At 42.7% G+C, this 23514-nt stretch overlaps 1 protein-coding gene across 2 annotated transcripts in view; it reads right to left on the reverse strand.

Annotated features, from left to right (window-relative positions):
* Positions 1-20803, reverse strand: part of TMEM123 (transmembrane protein 123) — a 36645-nt gene extending 15842 nt beyond the window's left edge. Inside the window, exons 1-2 of one of the 2 annotated variants that reach the window (XR_009155292.1) lie at positions 20478-20803; positions 8246-8323 (exon numbers count right to left, since the gene is read on the reverse strand). Coding sequence is in view for 1 of the 2 variants with exons in the window: in XM_058184686.1 (XP_058040669.1) it covers positions 8246-8323; positions 20478-20532 (133 nt within the window). In the remaining variant the exon portion in view is untranslated. The remainder of the gene's footprint in view (positions 1-8245; positions 8324-20477) is intronic. The other variant, XM_058184686.1, reaches the window with a different exon arrangement.
* Positions 20804-23514: the final 2711 nt, after the last annotated feature.

Here is a 23514-nt window from a genome sequence, read left to right on the forward strand (position 1 = left end):
TGTCGTTATGGGTGCTTGTGGCCCCATTCATATGTGCCCACTCAGACCCACTCACGCAACAAGTGTTCACGCATGTGCACACTGTACATATGCACATGCCTCTCCCGCAAAACCCTCCCCTCTTTCCCCCCTCCTCCCACTATGGGCCGCCAACCTAGAAAGATTGGAGGATCTAAAACAGGATCTCCAAGAAGGGCAAATCCATTACTCTTTTAAGTAACGACTTTAGTATCAAACTTTCCTTGCCCAAAGAAAATAAATAAAATATCTCTCCTCCTTTCCCCAACAATTCAAGAGTAGACTCTCCTCAGAATTCTGCAAGCATTTTTGCATGTACATCTACCACATGGTGGACATGGAACATTTGCCTATTCACAAAACAGCTGATCTGTAACCAGAAACGATAGGAAATAAATGAGAAATTTTCTTCATGCAAATAATCTGTTCTGTTTTCCTAAACATTTTTTATGCATGAAGTATCGAACTACCGTTTTCTTTCATGAGTTATATTTTAATTTGAAATTTGAAAAAAAAACACCACCCACCAATGTTTAGGTCAGAATTGTTATTTGCATCAGGGAAAAGAGGGGATCAAAGCATATCACTCATTTGCAGAACCACTCTGGGGATTTTGCAGCAGTCTTTATAAACGGAAGTTCTGGAGAATGGTTTTATCTTTAGCACATTGCAAAGAAATCAGCTGTGGTTTCAAAGATTAAACTGAAACTTCCTGGAACCAGCCTAACTCGTTGTTTTTCTTGTTATTTGAGAGCCAATGTCCCCCTGCCTCAAATATCATTTAAAGACATTAATTATGGGCAAAAGGATCAGGACATTCGCGTGGTGAAATACTTACCTCATGACATGACTTTTTTGTGAAGCATATATGAAATACAGGAACAGATACAATAAATGTGCAAATCACTTCTTGAAATGTTGATAAACATGCTGCCATTTTTTTCCCTGTTATAGCATGTGATTTTTACAAATAAGATAATCACTTTATTCTTTTGCCTACTACATTATAAGATGAAGGTAAAAGTTCCCCTCGCACATATGTGCTAGTCATTCCTGACTCTAGGGGGTGGTGCCCATCTCGGTTTCAAAGCCGAAGAGCCAGCGCTGTCCGTGGTCATGTGGCCGGCATGACTAAATGCCAAAGGTGCACGGAACGCTGTTACCTTCTCACCAAAGGTGGTCCCTATTTTTCTACTTGTATTTTTTACGTGCTTTCGAACTGCTAGGTTGGCAGAAGCTGGGACAAATAACGGGAGCTCACCCCATTATGCAGCACTAGGGATTTGAACACTAGTGCATTAGGCACTAGTCGAGCTTTCGATCAACAAGCTCAGCGTCTTAGCCACTGAGCCACCGCCTCCCTTTTACTACATTATACAACTAGCTAAATTTAATATTTTCACTTTTACGATAAATGTAAGGTCCAATTTTTGATTAGGGTGACTGAAAGTGATTTGGAGAAGCTTCAACATTTCTCTTTCCACATGTTTTATTTTGAAATTGGAGACTCTCCCTTCCTTTCCCCTCCCCCATAGCACATATAATCCATCGTGAAGCATGGGAGAAACAGAGAGTGAAAAGCAATTCTTAGGCAGAATGGAAACAGAAAGAAAACATTTTGATGGTTATTGACACCCCCCATTTAACCAAAACCCAAGTAAGTCTATATACGCTTCCTGTATTGCAAGCAATGCACATTTAGAAAGAGTCAGAAGTAAGCAATATGTTCTGATTATGTTACTTAGTTAGATAATGAAACCTCTGCTAGAAATAACTAAGTTCCGAAAGCAGCAAGGAACCTAGAGCTCGTCAATCTTATTCCCTGATTTGCATTCAGCATAAGCTACAAAAAGAAGGAAGATACCAAAAGTGGGTGAATAAGGTCAATCTCTGCAAAATGCAACTTCCATTCTTGAATTTTCCTTCAAGTCCATCCTGACTCCTGGTGACTCTGTGGACAAGACCATGCAGCTTTCTTGCAACCTTTTCAGTTTGCCATTATCCCTTTCTAGGACTGTGAGTGTGCCAAAAACCACCCAGGTGGCTTTCATCAGTGGTGGGTTGCTACCGGTTCGCCCCAGATTGGGCGAACCAGTAGCAGCAGTGGCGGGAGGCTCCGCCCACCCACCCGGAAGTCTCCACGCTACCGGTTTGCACCCACAAGCAAACCAGTAGCGACGGGATTTGGCTTTCATGCCTAATGTAGGACTAAAATCATAGTCTCTCTAGTCTTAGTCTAGTTCAGGGGAGTCAAACTCAAGGCCCGGGGCCAGATCTGGCCCGCAGGGTGCTTAGATCTGGTCTGCAGGGCCACTCTGGAAACAGCGAAGGACCAGCTCACAGTGCCTCTGCCAGCAAAAACGGAGTTCAGGAGGACTGCTCCGTTTTTGCTGGCAGAGAGTTGCAGGAGGCCATCGCAGCTAAAAACGGAGCTCGGGAGCCCATTTTCCCTGGCAGAGCACTCAGGCCTCCACAGGCGCCCCCAACATGAGTGACATCAAAAGCTGGCCACCCCCATCCTGGCCACGCCCCCCAGGTCAAACACAACTCTGATGCAGCCCTCAATGTAATCGTGTTTGACACCCCAGGTCTAGTTCCTTGACTATTAATCCAAGCACACATAACAGTCTCTCTCTCATTTTGAATTTGTGTAGGCAAATGGTAGGCAGCTATAATAAAGTCCTATTTCTTTCATCTTCATTGTGATGTATAAAAAATTGGAATTCAGGGTAGAGAACAGGTGGACTTCCAGAAATGTCCAAACTCCAATCAGTGGTGGGGTTTAAATTTTTTTACTACCGGTTCTATGGGCGTGGCTTGGTGGGCATGGCAGGGGAAGGTTACTGCAAAATCCCCATTTCTTCCCAATCAGCTGGGACTTGGGAGGCAGAGAATAGATGGAGGCGGGGCCAGTCAGAATTTTTACTACCGGTTCTCCAAACTACTCAAAATTTCTACTACCGGTTCTCCAGAACTGGTCAAAACCTGCTGAAACCCACCTCTGACTCCATTGCTCAGCACCCTCAGAAGCACAGAAATTATGTTCTTCTGTGGTCCTCTGTAACACAAGTCTTTTCATTCTGTTTGAAGCATCTTCCACTGTTTTACATACACTAATTTTCTAATAGAGAGATTAATATAAGACTTGCTTTTCCTACAGTCATTCTAGTTTCACTTTAATTAATATTTTCTTTTGTTTCATGCTATTTTTTGCAAGATATACTCTAGACCAGGGGTCACCAACCTTTCAGACCTCAGAGACTACTAAATTTTAAATCCCGCGGACCACTAATATGATTTTTTAAAAAAGATAAATAGTATTTAGTGCAATATAAAAATGCAAATAATTTTTCTGCGGACCACCAACATTTTCTTGTAGACCACCAGTGGTCCGTGGATCATCGGTTTGTGACCGCTGCTTTAGACTCTACTCAATAACTGTGACTAACCTCTCAGTACACTTGTACCCTAGTTTTCTCAATCTTGTTCATCATCAGTAATCAAATCAGTCTTGGCTTTGGGCTTATTTACTACTTCTAGTACTAATATTTACTATGTACCTGAAGTTGGGATTCAATAAATAGCTTTGCAGATTTATTTAGTAATAAATAAATGAGAGAAACGGCTTGCATAATGACTGAGAATCACTGTTCACAAACTCCCAGGATTCTCAGCAGTATCTATGCCATAAAGAGAACTATGGAAGTCCATAATCTAGGCTGTCAAATTCCCAGCCCATAGGCTGGATGTGTCACGTGCTGGCCACACCCACACCCAGTTTAGCAAAGCAGAAAAAAGTCCCGATACGTCACATGACACCGCCGTGATGATGTCATTTTGACACAGTAATGGGCTGTTGCCGGTTCAGGAGAACCGGTAGTTCTGATAATCAGCTGGCCCCGCCCACCCACCCGGAAGTCTCCACGCTACCGGTTTGCACCCACAAGCAAACCAGTAGCGACGGGATTTGGCTTTCATGCCTAATGTAGGACTAAAATCATAGTCTCTCTAGTCTTAGTCTAGTTCAGGGGAGTCAAACTCAAGGCCCGGGGCCAGATCTGGCCCGCAGGGTGCTTAGATCTGGTCTGCAGGGCCACTCTGGAAACAGCGAAGGACCAGCTCACAGTGCCTCTGCCAGCAAAAACGGAGTTCAGGAGGACTGCTCCGTTTTTGCTGGCAGAGAGTTGCAGGAGGCCATCGCAGCTAAAAACGGAGCTCGGGAGCCCATTTTCCCTGGCAGAGCACTCAGGCCTCCACAGGCGCCCCCAACATGAGTGACATCAAAAGCTGGCCACCCCCATCCTGGCCACGCCCCCCAGGTCAAACACAACTCTGATGCAGCCCTCAATGTAATCGTGTTTGACACCCCAGGTCTAGTTCCTTGACTATTAATCCAAGCACACATAACAGTCTCTCTCTCATTTTGAATTTGTGTAGGCAAATGGTAGGCAGCTATAATAAAGTCCTATTTCTTTCATCTTCATTGTGATGTATAAAAAATTGGAATTCAGGGTAGAGAACAGGTGGACTTCCAGAAATGTCCAAACTCCAATCAGTGGTGGGGTTTAAATTTTTTTACTACCGGTTCTATGGGCGTGGCTTGGTGGGCATGGCAGGGGAAGGTTACTGCAAAATCCCCATTTCTTCCCAATCAGCTGGGACTTGGGAGGCAGAGAATAGATGGAGGCGGGGCCAGTCAGAATTTTTACTACCGGTTCTCCAAACTACTCAAAATTTCTACTACCGGTTCTCCAGAACTGGTCAAAACCTGCTGAAACCCACCTCTGACTCCATTGCTCAGCACCCTCAGAAGCACAGAAATTATGTTCTTCTGTGGTCCTCTGTAACACAAGTCTTTTCATTCTGTTTGAAGCATCTTCCACTGTTTTACATACACTAATTTTCTAATAGAGAGATTAATATAAGACTTGCTTTTCCTACAGTCATTCTAGTTTCACTTTAATTAATATTTTCTTTTGTTTCATGCTATTTTTTGCAAGATATACTCTAGACCAGGGGTCACCAACCTTTCAGACCTCAGAGACTACTAAATTTTAAATCCCGCGGACCACTAATATGATTTTTTAAAAAAGATAAATAGTATTTAGTGCAATATAAAAATGCAAATAATTTTTCTGCGGACCACCAACATTTTCTTGTAGACCACCAGTGGTCCGTGGATCATCGGTTTGTGACCGCTGCTTTAGACTCTACTCAATAACTGTGACTAACCTCTCAGTACACTTGTACCCTAGTTTTCTCAATCTTGTTCATCATCAGTAATCAAATCAGTCTTGGCTTTGGGCTTATTTACTACTTCTAGTACTAATATTTACTATGTACCTGAAGTTGGGATTCAATAAATAGCTTTGCAGATTTATTTAGTAATAAATAAATGAGAGAAACGGCTTGCATAATGACTGAGAATCACTGTTCACAAACTCCCAGGATTCTCAGCAGTATCTATGCCATAAAGAGAACTATGGAAGTCCATAATCTAGGCTGTCAAATTCCCAGCCCATAGGCTGGATGTGTCACGTGCTGGCCACACCCACACCCAGTTTAGCAAAGCAGAAAAAAGTCCCGATACGTCACATGACACCGCCGTGATGATGTCATTTTGACACAGTAATGGGCTGTTGCCGGTTCAGGAGAACCGGTAGTTCTGATAATCAGCTGGCCCCGCCCACCCGCTCCTGCTCTATCCTGTCCTATATTTCCTTCTTTCTGGCTCAGCTGATTCGCATGGCACAGATAATTTCCATGCCTCCGCTGTTCTACTTACCGGGGCTGCCTTAGAAGGTAAGCAGCTGAGCTTCAAATTGTTGTATTTTGAATGCTGTGCACAAGCGCATTAGGCGTGTGTGCGTGTGAAGCCCATGTGTGCGCTCAAAGCACGCGCTTACAGAACCGGTTGTTAAGCCGGTTGCAGCCCACCCCTAGTTTGACACCCCTGATCTAGAGCACTGGTTCTTAACCTTTTCTTCACCACAGACCCCCCCCCTTTAAATACCTTTTGGTGTCACGGACCATGGCCACGGACCCCAAGACATAACTCAATATTTAAATAACGTTTTTTAAAGCCTTTGCGGATCCCATGTGACAACATCATGGCTTCCCAGGGGACCACGGACCTCAGGCTGAGAACCACTGATCTAGAGGATCTCCAAGCTGGAGCCAGCAAAGGAGGCATCGAAGGGTAGAGGATCGAAATGAGGGAGTATAGTAGGAGAATGTTGTGCCTCGTCCTCCCTCCTCTCCTCAGCCGGGCCCCTCCCGTCTCCTCCTGGGCCTACTATCAGACTCGGAGTCTGATAATGAAGATGAATGGCCTGTCATGCCTCCAGCCCCCGGCCCTGGCCCCATGCCCGGACAGGATGTCAGGAATGAACAAACAAATCTCACTCATACGGCGTGTGTTCCTTTGGCTCAGCCATCAGAGGAAGTCACGCCACAGATTGGAATTACTCGGGCCTATTCCTTCTGACCCCTCCCAAACAGCAGAAGACAATTCAAAGTGGGAGGATCCTCGCTTCTGGAGATCTGAGAGGCGACACCAGCAAAAGGAAGGGAGGGGCAGGCCTGGATAAATGCTGAGTCATGGAGCCACACCCCACAGCCTATATAAAGGACCTGCTTGTGGCATTCCAACTTTGAGTCAAGCAAAGTCTCATCTAGCTTGCTGAAGTCACAACTTGGACTCCTGCCTGCCCTGAGAAACCTAGAAGGAATTTGGCAAAGCTACAGAGGCTTCGTTGCCACGCTTGATACGGACTTCCTAGACCCGGTCGTTGGAGGGGGAGGGGGACACGACAGAGAACTCAGGATTTGGAGAGAGGAAAGTATAGTAGAGGTAGTCCTTATTTATGACCAAAATTGAGCCCAAAATTTATTTGCTAAACAAGACAGTTGTTAAGTGAGGTTTGCTCCATTTTACAACATTTATTGCCACAGTTGTTAAGTGCATCGCTGTGGTTGTTAAGTTAGTAACATGGTTGTTAAGCGAATCTGGCTCCCCCATTGACTTTGCTTGTCAGAAGGCTACAAAAGAGGATCAAACATGATCCCAGGACACCGCAAACGTCATAAATATGAACCAGTTGCTAAGCTTCTGAATTTTGATCACAGGACCATGGGGATGGTGCAACGATCATGAGTGTGATAAACGGTCATAAGTCACTTTTTTCACTGCCGTTGTAGCTTTGAATAATCACTAGACGAATGGTTGTAGCTCGAGGACTGCCTGCACAGGGAAGATGTCTATGCTTGCTATGCTGCCTTTAAGAGAGTTTGTGTGCCATCATGGCTTTTATAAATACTTGTTTGGAAGAACATGCTTATTAGTTGACAGATGAATCTAATTACGCCTACAAAAAACAAGAACAGTCTTTATTTCTCTCAAATGCCGTCATTTTGCTGCAGGAAATAAAGCCAGAAAAGAACAAAAAGATCTGAAAGTGCCTCTAGTAACTCACGGCTTTTAAGTTTTTGTCTCTTTCTCTTTCTGTGATAGCTTGCGAGCAAACCTCCACCCAAGGCAGATAACAACAGCAACCTGTACCTCCAGTTCTATGCCTCACGTACTGATCCTAGCAAGTATACAATACTCAAGCATGATTACAGGGTTATTGGTACCATTAGGACTTTGTAACTTCTTCCCTAAAGCTGTAGCACTGCCTAGAACAGAGTTTCTCAACCCTAATGACTTTAAGATGTGTGGACTTCAACTCCCAGCTTCCCCCACTGCCTGGGGCAATTCCGAGAGTCTATATATCTTAAAGTTTCTGAGATCAAGAAATGCAATCCTAGTAGTTCGTACTCAACTCCCAATACTCTTTTACTCTTGTCCATTATTGACAGGACAGTAATCAGCTAGAGACTTCTCTTTCTCTTAGTTCTTGAAAGCCAGTGCAATAAATCCCCTTGGTTGAGAGGGGTTTGCCCATACATACTGATAAAAGCCATAGAATTTGCATCTCAATCTTTCAATTGAAAAAAGAGAGAGAGAGAGAGAGAGAGAGAGAACACATGACATTCTGTTACGTGATCTCTCCTAAAGAAGAAAAAAATGAAATCGCCCTGAATGGTGGCTCTAACGTCTCTTTTCCAGGTGTGATTATTCATAACACATTTGATTTGGAAAAAGAAGAAGTGGAAAAAAGAAGAATTTAAATGTGTTTTGAAGGGGGTTTGCAGGACAAAGCGGTGAAAAGAGAAGGAAGTTTACCTGTTTTTGAAGAATTGCTTATTGTTGATGTGTTTAAATGGACAGCAGGGGTACTGACATCAGTTTCCTGTATGGACTCTGAAATAAAACAGATACACATCAATGTAATATTTGCAATGTTTCCAAACATGTAGGTTCCCACACTCGCAATAATTTTAGCTATCCAAAATCTACATTTGTTGAAAAAAAGATAACAATATATTATTATACAACACTCTTACACAACATCAGCTGTAGTGACATCTTCCTTAAGATAACAATATATTATTATATAACACTCTTACACAACGTCAGCTGTAGCTGACATCTTCCTGAAGACGACTTCCCTAGTTTCAGTAGTATTAGAAAACAATTGTCCTGTCTCCAATCTTTGCTTTTTATAGGCAATTACTAGGGAGTATCCCTTATAAGTGGATTATTTGAATCTTTTTCAATGGAACAGAACAGATCTGGTTATCTGGCTGATTACGAATGTCGAGACCTAGATGTGCAGAACCCTTATAGGTTCTATTAGTGATCTCCGGATTTTTTAGTTCCATTGAACATGGTATTCTCCTATACCTCTTTCAGACTTGGGAATTCAAGGTGCTAGGCTTCAGTGGTTCCAATCCTTCCTTAGCAGACAGTTCCAGTTACTAGCTGGAAGCATTGTGGTGGTCTCTTATGTGTGATATCCCAACAGGAATCATTTCTTTCCTCCTTCCTTTTTAATGTCTACATGAAGCTATTGGAGAGACTATATGTAGGTTTAGAGCAGCGGTCCCCAACACCCAGTCTGTGGATTGGCACCGGGCTGCGACATGCCAGAAACTGGGCGGTGCCAACAAGCATAGCCGCATCTGTGGGCTGCAGGCAGCATACAAAACCATGCCCCCTTTGGTCTGTGGAAAAAACTCTCTCCACAGAGCTGGTCCCTGGTGCACCAAAGGTTGGAGCCCACTGGTTTAGACTGTATTATTGTCCATACCCCAATGATACCTAATGAAATGTGACTGAAGCAGTGGTGGATTTCAAATTTTTTTACTACCGGTTCTGTGGGTGTGGCTTGGTGGGTGTAGCACATCTTGGTGGGTGTGGCTTGGTGAGCTTGGCAGGGGAAGGATACTGTAAAATCTCCATTCCCTCCCCACTCCAGGGGAAGGTTACGGCAAAATCCCCATTTCCTCCTGATCAGCTGGGACTCGGGAGGCAGAGAATAAATGGGGGCGGGGCCAGTCAGAATTTTTACTACTGGTTCTCCGAACTACTCAAAATTTCTGCTACCGGTTCTACAGAACTGGTCAAAACCTGCTGAAACCCACCTCTGGACTGAAGTCCTATCCTAGCGTTTGAGACTGTCAAGGTCTCAATGGGAGAAGGCAAACTGAAGTTGAATCCAAGCAAGGCAGAGCTGCTGTTTGTTCACTAAGGTTCCCTGTCAGTTCTGATGTTGCCTTCTGACTGGCTGGTACTGCTTTTGAGGGAGCAGGTGTGTAATTTTCACACCTTCTAGGACTCACTACTACCATTAGATGGGCAGATGAAAACCTTTCAAAGGTCAGGAAAGCCTTTGCTGGTGCACTATGACAGACCTGCCTGAAGCAAGGGGATCTTGCAGAAGTAACTCACCACAGCCTGGACAACTACAATGTACTCTTCAGGCTTTTAAAGATCAATATAAGAGAATATTTGTAGCTCATGGTTGCGTTGTGGAGTCCTTGGTGCTCTCTGTGCTTGGTTGCTTTCTTGCAGATGTTTCATTACCTAACTAAGGGTAACTTGCAGACATGTCACTATCCAATTAGGATTAACTGGAAAACTGAGCATCTTATAGCAAGCTAAATCCAATGCTATTCTCAACACTAAAGAATTCCTGGAAGTGTGGAACTTCACATATCAGCCATCAACAGGCACATAGAGATAAACAACATCTACAGACCACTCAAAAGAGACAATTACTAGCTAAAAAGGAAACAAAAAGACCAAAATAAATCTTGTAATCAACCTCCAGATAAACAGAAATTAACACCAGGATTAATACTAGTCCAACAATCAAGCATTAAACAATACCCCAATCAAGGAACTACCAATGCAAAAAAAAAATGCAGACAAACAATAAACAGCACAATCAAGGAACTACCAAGAAGAAAATCAAGACCACAAGGCAAGCCACTTGTACATAAACAGAGAACAAACTTTACTTCCTTCTAGCACTGCTGATGTTATCTATTTGGTTAATGAAATATCTGCCTGAAAACAACCAAGCTCAGAGAGCATCAAGGACATCACTTTGAAAATCAACAGGAAACTGAAGTTCATGCAAATTGCAATGGCCTATGAAATTCCATTAACATATTTCACCTATGAGGCCCTGTATTAATTACTAATAGGTTTTGGGGTAGAAATTAAAATATTGGTTTTCTATATGTATAAAAATGGCTGTGTGTGTATGTTCCAGCATAACTCTGGAATGCCTCGAGCAATTTCAATCAAACTTGGTACACAGATGATTTACTCTCTGGAAAAAAATACTGTGGTGGGTAAGACACCCCTAACACCCTTCGGGGTGTGTGTTCTGTTAAGATACTGTTGTGCCTTATAATGGCTTCTACTGTACTGCCTTAAAATGACTTCTACTGTGCAGCACAGTGGAGTTGCCATGGTAATGGCTTCACAGTACTCCACAAGGAGGCTCCCTCTGGTAAGGGGGAAAATCCAACATTAGAAATTGCGTTTGGTCCAGACATTTTCAACAAGGCTTTGATTATTCTTGAGGACAAATGTATGGCCATGATCAATAAAACATACTGCGACTCGGCCTGCCTGCACCACTACGAGACCGACACAACTTACTTCACGCAGATTACATACAAGAAAATAACTACAACGTCCAACAGCTTATTGCATATATTGTGGACAACAAGCCACTTCTAAATCAAGATCAGAAAAAAGCATACCAAATGATCATGGATCAGCTAGCAAAACAACAAGGTGGTATCATTTTACTTGACGCTTCTCGGGGCACAGGGGGAAAAAATCACTAATTTAATTCTCTTCAAAATCAGGGCTCAGGGTGAAGTTGCTTTTCCTAATACAGGATTGGGATAAATAAAAACCTGGGCACCACCAGGTTATCAGATAGTAATCTATAAAATAGGACTGACTCCTTCAACTAGAATTGACCCATATGATACATATGTAATGATAACAGTAACTTTTTACTCTGAAATCAGAGGTCAGCAGATGTTTTTCTGTCATGGCCTCTATGTGGAATAGCCCTCCCCTGGAAATTAGTGTTGAGCAAGTGGTTTCTAATTCTTACTCTAAAATAAAATAGAAATAATCTACTTTCTAAACTAGAATAGAATAAGATAGAATTCTTTATTGGCCAAGTGTGATTGGACACACAAGGAATTTGTCTTGGTGCATACGCTCTCGGAGTACATAAAACAAAAGATACATTCGTCAAGAATCATAAGGTACAACACTTAATGATAATCATAAGGAAACAGTCAATATGAATCTTAAGGATACCAGCAACAAGGTTACAGTCATACAGTCATAAGTGGGAGGAGATGGGTGATAGGAATGATGAGAAGATTAATAGTAGTGCAGACTTAGTAACCAGTTTTACAATGTTGAGGGAATTATTTGTTTAGCAGAGTGATGGCGTTCGGGGAAAAACTGTTTTTGTGTGTAGTTGTTTTTGTGTGCAGTGCTCTATAGCATCGTTTTGAGAGTAGTAGTTGAAACAGTTTTATGTCCAGGATGCGAGGGGTCTGTAGTTAGAGAATATCTAACTAGTTTAGATATTGATAATATTTAGATAATAAAGTTGTTCATTACATATTCTTGGGTTGAATTTCTTGATTTTTTCTTGATTTTATTATTGTATTCACAATGCAATAATATTGTACCTATTGTGAATGTTTTATGGTTTTATGTTGCACAGAGTGGAATGATTGTGGTGAAAATAATAAATAAATGTGAGGATGTAGAAAATTCTCTCAAATTAAAAAAAAAAGTGCAGAATATTTTGTACTCCACTGAATGCTACTTATATGTTTGAAAGTTTTCAAACTCCTCAAGAGGCAGCCTTTCATATCCTCTCTAGAGGTAAGAAAGTAGCATAAATGACAATTTTCAGGCTGTGCAAAATACAAAGAATTTTAAAATGGGGGATAACAGTAGGCAACGTATCTCAATTCAGTTTAATTAAGCATTTAAGCCATGTAACTGATGACGTTGGCTAGTTTGGTAATGAAACGTCTGCAGGAAAACAACCAAATGCAGAGAGCACTAAGGACCCCTCATATCAACCCTGAGCTACACTGTTCCATCGACTGGGAATTGGGATGCATTACGTCTTCTGCAACTTTGAATGATGGGATTTGTCTGCTAGAATAGATTCATAATAGTTGTGGTAGCTTACAGACAATGGTAGATTTAATTTTTCCCAACAAACTCCTTTCCACTACTATTTTTGTACTCAATGTCATATTATTAGGATGATGATATGACCAACTCCCACCACCATCAATAAATCTCTCAAGTATTCTGAAGTCAGAATTTGTAGAAGGGGAAAATCCTCATTTTACAATAGAATATATCAAGCCAAAAACCACCCACTTTTTTTTAACTGTTAAAGAGATTCCTGGGTAAAAATGGAAGAGAAGCCAAAGAGAGAAAGGGTGGAGGGAGAATTTTTGAATGCCATATATATTACCAGAGAGGCATGAGAAAGGGTGGTTAGGAATTAAATTTAATTTCTATGTAGCCTAAAGCATTGAGACATTAATAGGTTGCTATGTTTCTGGAATAATGTTTCAGAATTAAGTTAAGATATATGTGTACTTGAAGCAAGAAGGGAAAAAAACTTCTTAGTCTATGTAGAATGAGGAATTTAAGAACCTAATTTTAAAAAAAAACCCAACACACACTGGAAGCAATGGATAAAAAGTTATAGAAGAGCAGAGAGAAAGCCAAATCCAACTTAGCTAATTACGAAGATTCTGTTGCAGTCACAGAGCTTTCTGACTGCTTACAAATGGTCCTCGACATACAGCCATAATGGAATTTTCCCATTATGGTCATATGCTGTGAATAAACCTATTTTACAAACTGTTTTGCAGCGATCATTAATGAACGCCATGGTTGTTAAGAGAAGAGAAGAGAAGGACTAGGGGAGACATGATAGCAGTGTTCCAATATTTGAGAGGCTGCCACAGAGAGGAAGGAGGTCAAGCTATTTTCCAAGGAACCTGGAGGCCAGACAAGGAGCAATGGATGGAAACTGAACAAGGAGAGATTCAACCTGGAAATAAGGAGAAATTTTCTGACAGCGAGAACAATCAACCAATGGAACAGCTTGCCTTCAAAAGTTGTGGAAGCTTCATCACTGGAAGCTTTCAAGAGACTGGACGGCCATCTGTCAGAAATGGTGTAGGATCTCCCGCTTGAGCAGGGGTGGGGGGTGTTGGACTACAAGGTTCCTTCTAATTCTGTTAATCTGTTAAGAACCCATTGCTCACTATGACATAGTTTTGTGAAAACTGAAAATAACTTGCAGTTAAATGGTTGCTAAGTGACTTATCTTAAGTTGAGGACCACTTATACTTAAAATGCATCCCTGATTCCCTTCCTTTTTGTACATTGTCCTTTTCATACTTGTTATATTCTTTAGTTCAGTGCTCCTCAACCTTGGCCACTTTAAGGTATCTGGACTTCAACTCCCAGAATTCCCTAGTCAGCAGCACCATATACTTGCAGAAATCTTCAGCTACAGAGAGCACAGTGATTCAAATGTTGTGATTAATATTTATTTTAATGCTAGCAGACAAGCCTCTCTTGTCACGGTGAGTCTCTACAGTACATTTTTCCCATGGCTTGATAAAGCACAGGCTTCTCTCACACATGGATATTCTTAAAAGCTGCGAGGCAGAATTGTTAGTGATGGTGAGAACTGCTAAGGCTGTTCTTTAAAATCATTTTCAACAAAAGTCTGCATAGCAGGAATGCAATTTTGGAAATCTACCAAGAGATTTGTGGCTCAGATATAACAATCAACCCAATGAACCTTAATTTACTGTATTGGTTGTACCCAATACAACCTTGTGTCCAGTCTCATGTCAGTTTTCCAACTATGATTTCTGCTGTTATTTGAAGTAGAAATTACTTGCAGACCACAATTTATTTCCTTCAGGTCTATGAAGATCAAGAAACCCACTCCACAGGAAAAATATATCTCAATTTAACTGAGATAGGCCACAGTAACAGAATCTTGAAACTCAGTTTGTGTTTTACCTTCCTTCTTTCTTATATTCCAATTAAGTCAGGGTGGAGCCAGCTTGATGCCCGATACCATTGCTTTTCCCAGAGTTTAAAAATGTTTCTGCCTCAATTGTTTCTCTAACAGTTTTTGAATATTCCCTGCAAGGGAACTCTTGATGGCTCTCTAGTATTTCTTAGTTCAGATACTGTCCAAAATGAAATCTGCCAATTGTTGTTCTGACTTCGGACTATCATAAATTTTAGCAAGCCCGATTGTGCAATTGGAAATATTAATCATGCAAACACATTGCCCAACTGGAGATGGAAGTGAAATAGCAAAAAAGCCATTTAAAAAAAAAACGCAGATTCTGGATTCTTCTACACAGCAACCCCTCTAATATCTGCCATCAACTATCAGATTTCAATATTTAAGATGACGGAAGAGAACAATCTTAACTGCCTAATGTTTCCACCTAATGTTTGACATGTGATTTTCAGCATGACACTCAAAAGGAGAGATGCAGTCTTTGGACCACAAAAGATTGTGTGTTTGCATCCTACAATATCTTCCTAAAGCAGAAGGCAGTCTGCCCATTCTGTTGCCAGATGTGAGTTAGTTTCCATTAGCCTTAGCCAACCAGACAAGTCTGTATGGAAAGAACAACACAACATTCATATAGTTTGTACCAATGGCATTAATATAATCCAAATATCAAATTGCAAGAGTTAAGAGAGAAACTTCCTTGCCAGAGAGTAAAAAGGTTGCTTCTTGTCTCTTTCCTCTTGAAGAAATATTGACTTGGTTCATGTTTATTTTGTGCCTTCCTTTCACCCAGGATGCCAGCCCTCATGCGTTCGCTGAGGCGGTAAGCGCAGCAGGGCAGCCCGTTGGGGTAGGCTGGGCAGGACTGGGCACTTGCCATCCACTACCCAAGACTCCGGGCAACCTGCGGCACCATCTAGGGGTCCTCCATGTGGCCTGAGAGGTATGGCAAGACTCCTCTGGTGGACAAGGGTTTGGTGCTCACCCTGATGGAGTCAATGGATCCTCCCAGCCCCACCCGGGTCACCACAGGCACCCCCAGCCACAAGCGATGTCCAGTTGGCCATGCCACTCTGAAGTGAACCATAATCCTGATGCAGCCCTCAATGAAATAGAGTTTGACACCCCTGCAACTAGAACAATGTTTCACAACCCTGACAACTGTAAGATGTCTGGACTTCAACTCCCAGAATTCCCCAACCAGCCTAGAATTCTGGGAGTTGAAATCCAGACATTTTAAAGTTGCCAAGGTAGAGAAACAATGCATTAGAGTGAGCAATGTGCATATGATGCATTATACAAAACCATCTCCTAAGCCAGCCTGAGCTCAGTAGGGCTTACTAGAATAGAATAGAATAGAATAGAATAGAATAGAATAGAATAGAATAGAATAGAATAGAATAGATTAGATTTTTTTATTGGCCAAGTGTGATTGGACATACAAGGAATTGGTCTTGGTACATATGCTCTCAGTGCACATAAAAGAAAAGATACGTTCATCACGGTACAACATTTACAACGCAAATGATGGTCAATATATCAATATAAATCATAAGGATTGCCAGCAACAAAGGTACAGTCATACAGTCATAAGTGGAAAGAGATTGGTGATGGGAACAATAAGAAGATTAATAGTAGTGCAGATTTAGTAAATAGTTTGACAGTGTTGAGAGAATTATTTGTTTAGCAGAGTGATGGCCTTTGGGAAAAAACTATTTTTGTGTCTAGTTGTTCTGGCGTGCAGTGCTCTATAGCGTCGTTTTGAGGGTAGGAGTTGAAACAGTTTATGTCCAGGATGCGAGTGATCTGCAAATATTTTCACGGCCCTCTTCTTGATTCGTGCAGTATACAGGTCCTCAATGGAAGGCAGGTAGGTAGCAATTATTTTTTCTGCAGTTCTAATTATCCTCTGAAGTCTGTGTCTTTCTGTGCACCTCACTGCACTTGAGCCCAACCTCACTTTTGAAAGTTATTATTTTCTTTAATCTTCAAAAGAAGAAATCTGCCTGTGTGACTTTCTCCATTGTCTTGCGTATCATGAATGCTCTTTTACGGATATGTTAATAACCATCATTTTAAGTATTGGTCAGATTATTCTGGGACAAGATTCATCCCATGGACATCGAGTTTATTTATTTATTAAATTTATATGTCACCCATCCCATTGTTGAATGACTTCATAATTTTTGTTGGAATGACTTGCTTTTTCACTTGGGAGTCTCCGGCCAAAGGTCTTTGACTTCAGTCCATTTGTGGTCCTCTAAAGAGTGGACTGGGACCTCTACACAAGAGCAGCAAAAACCCCAAGCCACTCTCCCACCCTCTGATTCAGACCTTCCAAATGACAATGGTTTCCTTTCAAAGGTTTGTGGCAAACTCATCAAGTTAACCACAAGGATGCTTGCCAATATGTCTGCCCAACACACACTACAAGAATTGTCTTCCTGCCTGCTTTTCCAAACTGTTAACTTATCATTAACATCACTTTGACTATTCTGTTGATTGGCCTGGTTTATGCTTCTGATCCTTTGCTACCCTCTTCTTTCTTTTTTTTCTTTCTTTCTTTCTTTTTTTCTTTCCTTCCTTCCTCTCTCTTCCTCTTGCCTTTCTTTCTTTCTTTCCTTCTTTTCTCTTTTTTGTTTTTTCTTCTCCTTTCTCTTTCTTTCCTTCCTTTCCCTCTCCCTCTCTCTTTCTTTCTTTCTCTCTCCTTTTTTCTTTCCTTCCTTTCCCTCTTTCTCTCTCCTTTCTTTCTTTCCTTTTCTCTCTCTCTCTTTTGTTCTTTCTTTCTTTCTCTTTTTCCTTCCTTTCCCTCTGCCTCTCTTTTTTCTGTCTCCTTTTCCTTCCTTCCTTCCTTCCTTCCTTCCTTCCTTCCTTCCTTCCTTCCTTCTTGAAATTCAGCAAGTGTCCAGAAGCTTTTTAAAAAATCATCAAAGAAGCTGGCAAGGAACATCAGAATCCTTCCTTCCTCCCCCAATCCTCTCTTCTTTTATTGCCTAATGTCTATTTGGAGAAAATGCACTAAGTAACAGAGAAAACAGAATATATGTGATTATATTTGTTTGTATATATGCAGCCACGCTCACTTGATACTGTCACAGATATGTACAGCTTCCAGCATGCTTGCAGGATATGCTTTCCACGGTGCAAAAAAGTTTGTCCAAATTTGATTGGATTAGCAGCCAGGCTTAAGATTTATAGCCTTACTTGGAAGAAGCAAGTTGTCTAGCAGTTGATGAGACTTGCTCCCTTATCTGTGTTTTGACTCAATATGGCAAGCTCTGTTCATGCCTTGCTTTGGATTTTAGAAAGAGCGCTCTCCACCGCTGACAGTGCCGTCTTAGAAAAGGCAAAACACAATATTGCTGTGTGTTCTGACGCCTTTCAATTTACGCTGCAGTAATTATGATGTATATAACCCTGTTAACAAATGAACAATGCAAATACCCTAGCATTGGAAAAATAATAATGAACAGTTCAGCGTGGCTGAACTATGACCATTTACAAGAGACAATGAGAGTTCCAGAACAAAATTAGTTATCTGTTTAAAAATGAGGCTCTATAGAGAACAGTCTCTTTTGATAAATGGAGCTTGAAAGAAACATTTACAATGTGGTAGATACATTTTTCCTGTTCCAATCAATCAACCGTATCCCCTCCCTCCTGTTCCATCCCCCATTCCCACCTGTCTTTCCAGTTTCTTTCCAAATAAGCCACCAGCATTCCTAGGTCAATATTCATGTAATCCCTGGATTCTTCCATCAGTTGGCCTTTGACACCACCCCCCCTCCAAAAAAAAACCCCCCACCCTTATAACTTTTGCAAACTTCCTGACGTTTTGAATAGTGTTTTTCAAGCTCAGCAACTTGAAGATGTGAAGATTTCAACTCCCAGCAACTTCAGCATGCTGGCTGGGGAATTGTGGGAGTTGAAGTGCCCACATCTTCCAAGTTGCTAAGTTTGAAAAACACTTAAGGATAAAGATGTGTTTTGTTCCCCCACCTCTGATATTATTTTACAAGTAGTAAATAGAAAGTTGGAAAAGAAATAGTTTTTTTTTAAGGAGGGACAGATAATTTGATGGGTTCTGCCTTCCCTTGAAAAAAAAAAGGAACCAGCTGTCCATAACCTGCCCTACCTATCCATGGTGGTTCTAATATTTATTTTATTTAGATCTCATTTTGAACCAAAAGTTCAAAGCAATATACAAGGGAGGATGTGGGGGGGGGAGCTTGTTAACCTTACAACAACACCCCGACAGAGGGTTGGGCTGAGTAGCAAGTAGATGACCTCAAACCGCCTACTGAGCTTCTTCCATAGTTGGACTGGATTTCAGATCACTTCGGATCACACACACCCAGACCGGATCCAAACACCTTCCACCCGCCCTGTGTCCTAGAAGAGAATAACCTCTCACAATACTAGACAACATAGTATCAACAGCAGAAACCTTCAAATTTCTAGGTTCTACCATATCACAAGATCTAAAATGGACAGCTAACATCAAAAATGTCATCAAAAAAGGACAACAAAGAATATTCTTTCTGCGCTAACTCAGAAAGCTCAAACTGCCCAAGGAGCTGCTGATCCAGTTCGCCAGAGAAATTATTGAGTCTATCATCTGCACCTCTATAACTGTCTAGTTTGGTTCCTCAACCCAACAAGACAGACACAGACTTCCGAGGATAATTAGAACTGCAGAAAAAACAATGGTTACCAACCTGCCTTCCATTGAGGACCTGTATACTGCATGAGTCAAAAAGAGGGCTGTGAAAATATTTACAAACTCCTCACATCCTGGACATAAACTGTTTCAAGTCCTACCCTCAAAACAACACTATAGAGCACTGCACACCAGAACTTAGAATACACTACCTGACTCTGTGGTCTCTTCCCAAAAGCCCCAAAGCTTTAACCAAAAACTGTCTACTATTGACCTCACCCTATTCCTAAGAGGTTTGTAAGGGTCGTGCATAAGAGCACAAGCATGCCTACTGTTCCTGTCCTATTGTTTCCTTTCATTATATCCAATTAATATAGTTATGACATACTTACGCTTATATATATGCTTATATATTGTATAGTTATTTCATGCTTATGCTTATATATACTGTTGTGACAAAATGAATAAATAAATAAAATAAAAAATAAACAACTAGACACAAGAGCAGTTTTTTCGCCGGAGCGCCATCACTCTGCTAAACAAATAATTCCCTCAACACTGTCAAACTAGTCACTAAATCTGCACTACTATTAATCTTCTCATCGTTCCCATCTCCTCCCACTTACGACTGTAACTTCGTTGCTTGTATCCTTACGATTTATACTGATATTGTTTCCTGACTGCTTATTTGTAGCCTATGACTATCATTAAGTGTTGTATCATTAAGTGTTACATTTGTACCCTATGACTATCCTTAAGTGTTGTAAATGTTGTACCTTGATGAACGTATCTTTTCTTTTATGTACGCTGACAGCATATGCCCCAAGACAAATTCCTTGTGTGTCCGATCACACTTGGCCAATAAAAAATTCTATTCTAAATTCTAAAATTCTAAGAGGAACGGCTGGCCTCTCTCTCTCTTTTTTTTTTCCCAGCGCAGGCATGTTTGACTCAAGAGTTGAAACTGCGGAGGAGCGAAGGGATCGTGAGGCAACACGGTTCTTTCCCTTTCCAAAAGTCCCTTTGAATCCGACGATCCACAGCTGGGAGAGTCGCCTCGGATCCCTCCCGCCCCTGTCTCCCCAAAATCTCGTGGCGGGGTGGGGGGGAAGGATGGGAAGCGCCGTCCTCGGAGCCACGAGTGTGGGGGGGAAACGTGGAAGGAGGGAAAACTCGTAGAGAGAAAGTGATTTTTTTTGGGGGGGGAGGACATCCCTTGTCACTTACTTCCCAGGGAGTGGGGGGGGGGGACGGTTATCCTTTCCCGGGAATCACCTTACCCGAAAGGCAGAAGGGGGCCAGGAGCACCAGCCAGGGCAGCAACCTCGGGTTCATGGTGGCCTCTCGGCGGGAGGGTGGAAAAAAAAAGAAAGTAAGTAAGTTGCTCCCCAACAGTTGGAATCCGGAGCCGCCGCGTTGCCCTCCAGCTGTTGAGCGCCCGCAAAGAAGAACTTTGACGCACGTTGTTTTTTTTTTTTGACTCTTCCGCGCGCCAACTTCCCCTCCAAGGCGCGGCTACTTCGGTTTAGGACCCCGGGGCGAACTTCCCACGTGATGCAGGGCAATGGAGGCGGGACGGACGGCAGGTCCCATTTTGGGCAAAGTGGGGGGTGTTAGGAAGCCCCCCCGTCCCCCCCCCCGCTCAGCTGGCGAGGTGCCTCCTTCTTTTTCTTTTTTTGGCAAGGGAGACCCTCCTCCTCTCCTCCCCCCCCCGTAGCCCTGGATCCTTGGCAGCTGGAAGTGGGCGCGGCAGCGGTGCCGAAATCCACGAGCGAGTCCCGAAGGCAGGGCAAGCCTCCACGTGCCCAACAACAAGCCTGTTCCGCCGCCCTCGATCCCTGGCCGGCGGGGGCGGGGAAGGTATGGCAGCCGTCTCTGGGAAGTTTTAGCTGGTCCAAAACAAGTCCGCCAATTTCCCTGTCGTTTCCGACCCCCGCGTGTGTGCTGTGGGACAGAGTAACGGAGTTGGAAGGGACCTTGGAGGTCTTCTAGTGACCAGAGATCTCCAACTTTGGCAACCTTAAGCCTGGAAGACTTCAACTCCCAGAATTCTCCAGCCAGCAAAGCTGAGGAGGGGAATTCTGGGAGTTGAAGTCCTCCAGGTTTAAGGTTGCCAAGAGACCCTGTTCTAGTCCACCCCACTGCTCAAGCAGGAGACCCCTATACCAGTGGTGAAATCCAATTGTTTTTACTGCCAGTTCTGTGGGCGTGGCTCGGTGGGCATAGCTGGGTGGGCGTGGCAGCGGAAGGATACTGCAAAATCTCCATCCCCACCTCACTCCAGGGTAAGGATACTGCAAAAAAAGCTTGGCTGGCTGGGGAATTCTGGGAGTTGAAGTCTGCCAGGCTTAAGGTTGCCAAGTGGAGACCCAGTTCTAGTCCACCCCTCTGCTCAACCAGGAGACCCCCATACCAGTGGTGAAATCCAATTGTTTTTACTACTGGTTCTATGGGCGAGGCTTGGTGGACATGGTGTGGCTTGGTGGCCGTGGCAGAGGAAAGGATACTGCAAAATCTCCATTCCCATCCCACTCCAGGGGAAGGAAACTGCAAAATCCTCACTCCTGAGGAAAGAATATTGCAAAATTTCCATTCCCACCTCACTCCAGGGTAAGGATACTGCAAAATCCCCACTCCCTCCCCAGTCCTGGGAGAAGGATATTGCAAAATCTCCATTCCCACCCCACTCCAGGGGAAGGATACTGCAAAATCCCCACTCCCTCCCCACTCCTGGGAGAAGGATATTGCAAAATCTCCATTCCCACCCCACTCCAGGGGAAGGATACTGCAAAATCCCCACTCCTGGGGAAAGAATATTGCAAAATCTCCATTCCCAACCCACTCTGGGGCCAGCCAGAGGTAGTATTTGCCGGTTCTCTGAACTGCTTAAAATTTCCACTACCGGTTCTCCAGAACCTGCTGGATTTGACCCATGCCCTATACCATTTAATACCTATACTTCTTATCTTGTACATGTTTAAGCAAAAGGATTCAAATCCAGGAGGATCCCATTTTAAGTCCCTAGCCGGAGATTGTCTCAAAGGTAACTTTTTAAAGAGGCAACTGGACTTTCTGCTGTTGTTGTTTTTTTGAAGTTGTTTCACTTCTCATCCAGGAAGCTTCTTGGCTATAGATATGGAAGCATAGCCGGCCGAAAGAACAGCTGAAAAATAGCTTTTATCCGTGGGCTGTCAGACTTTTGAACGCAACGTAACATCAGAATCAGGTTTAATATGATAGGTTCGCAGGGCCAGCGCGATGTGCAACATGTTTATACCGGTGTAATATTGTAGGAAGTTAGCACCCACACCTCTCCTAGAAAAATGAAATATTTTAGCGAATATTAAAAGGGCAGAATATTTCCCCTAAAAGGGAGGCAGAAACTCAGCCCCCTCCCACCCTTGTCAAGGGGCTATTAAGGCCTGGGCCAGTCTATTCTATATAACAAAGATCTACCTCCTTCAGGCAGAGCCATTTAAGTGTCCTTCATTGTATCACCCAGCAAGATTCAACTAAACATAGCACACAGACAACCTACAAAGCTAGCCATGACCTCTGACAGCAACCAATCAGGATACTTTTCCTGTGCCCCAGGAAGTTCAAACCCAGAGAGGGTATAAAACCCAGGGACTCTCAGCATCTCTCCCCCTTTTTTTCGCCCAAGATCTCCAAGGCATGTGATCCTGTTCGTCAATAAAGCTTCTTTCCAAGCAACTTCCATGAATCCAGTGCCTTTTTCCCCACTTGGAACTGAACCCAGAAGGATATTTCTTCCAACAATATACATATATGTATATGGGAATGTGTGCTAGTTATTACTTATTTGGGTTTCGAGATTTCTTTCTTTTTTTAAAAATTTATTGAGTTATTGAGATGTATTCTGTGTTTTGGGGGGCGGGGGGGGGGCTTCACCAAGGGAGGCTCATTCAATCTCATTGTACACATGTTGTTCGTTGACAATAAAGGTTTGATCTGATTTTCTTCACTCCGGCTGGATGGTAGGGAATGGAAGGAGAAAACCTAGCTGAGATTCTTCTCTTCATTGAAAGTCTGTGGAGATTCTCAATCATCCAGATCACGGTTATCCAAAGGTGCTTTTTCAGGAGGCATATGGACTATCTTGTTTTTTTCTTTGAAATCGTTTTGCTTCTCATTCAAGAAACTTCTTCAGCTCTGGCTGGATGGTGGATCCTTCCATTCCCCACCATCCAGTCAGAGCTGAAGAAGCTTCTAGGATGAGAAGTGAAACGTCTTCAAAGAAAAAACCAGAAAGTCCAGTTGCCTCTTGAAAAAAGCACCTTTGGAACTTCTCTGCAT

The sequence above is a fragment of the Ahaetulla prasina genome, chromosome 5, assembly GCF_028640845.1.
Source record: "Ahaetulla prasina isolate Xishuangbanna chromosome 5, ASM2864084v1, whole genome shotgun sequence".
Taxonomy (NCBI): domain Eukaryota; kingdom Metazoa; phylum Chordata; class Lepidosauria; order Squamata; family Colubridae; genus Ahaetulla; species Ahaetulla prasina.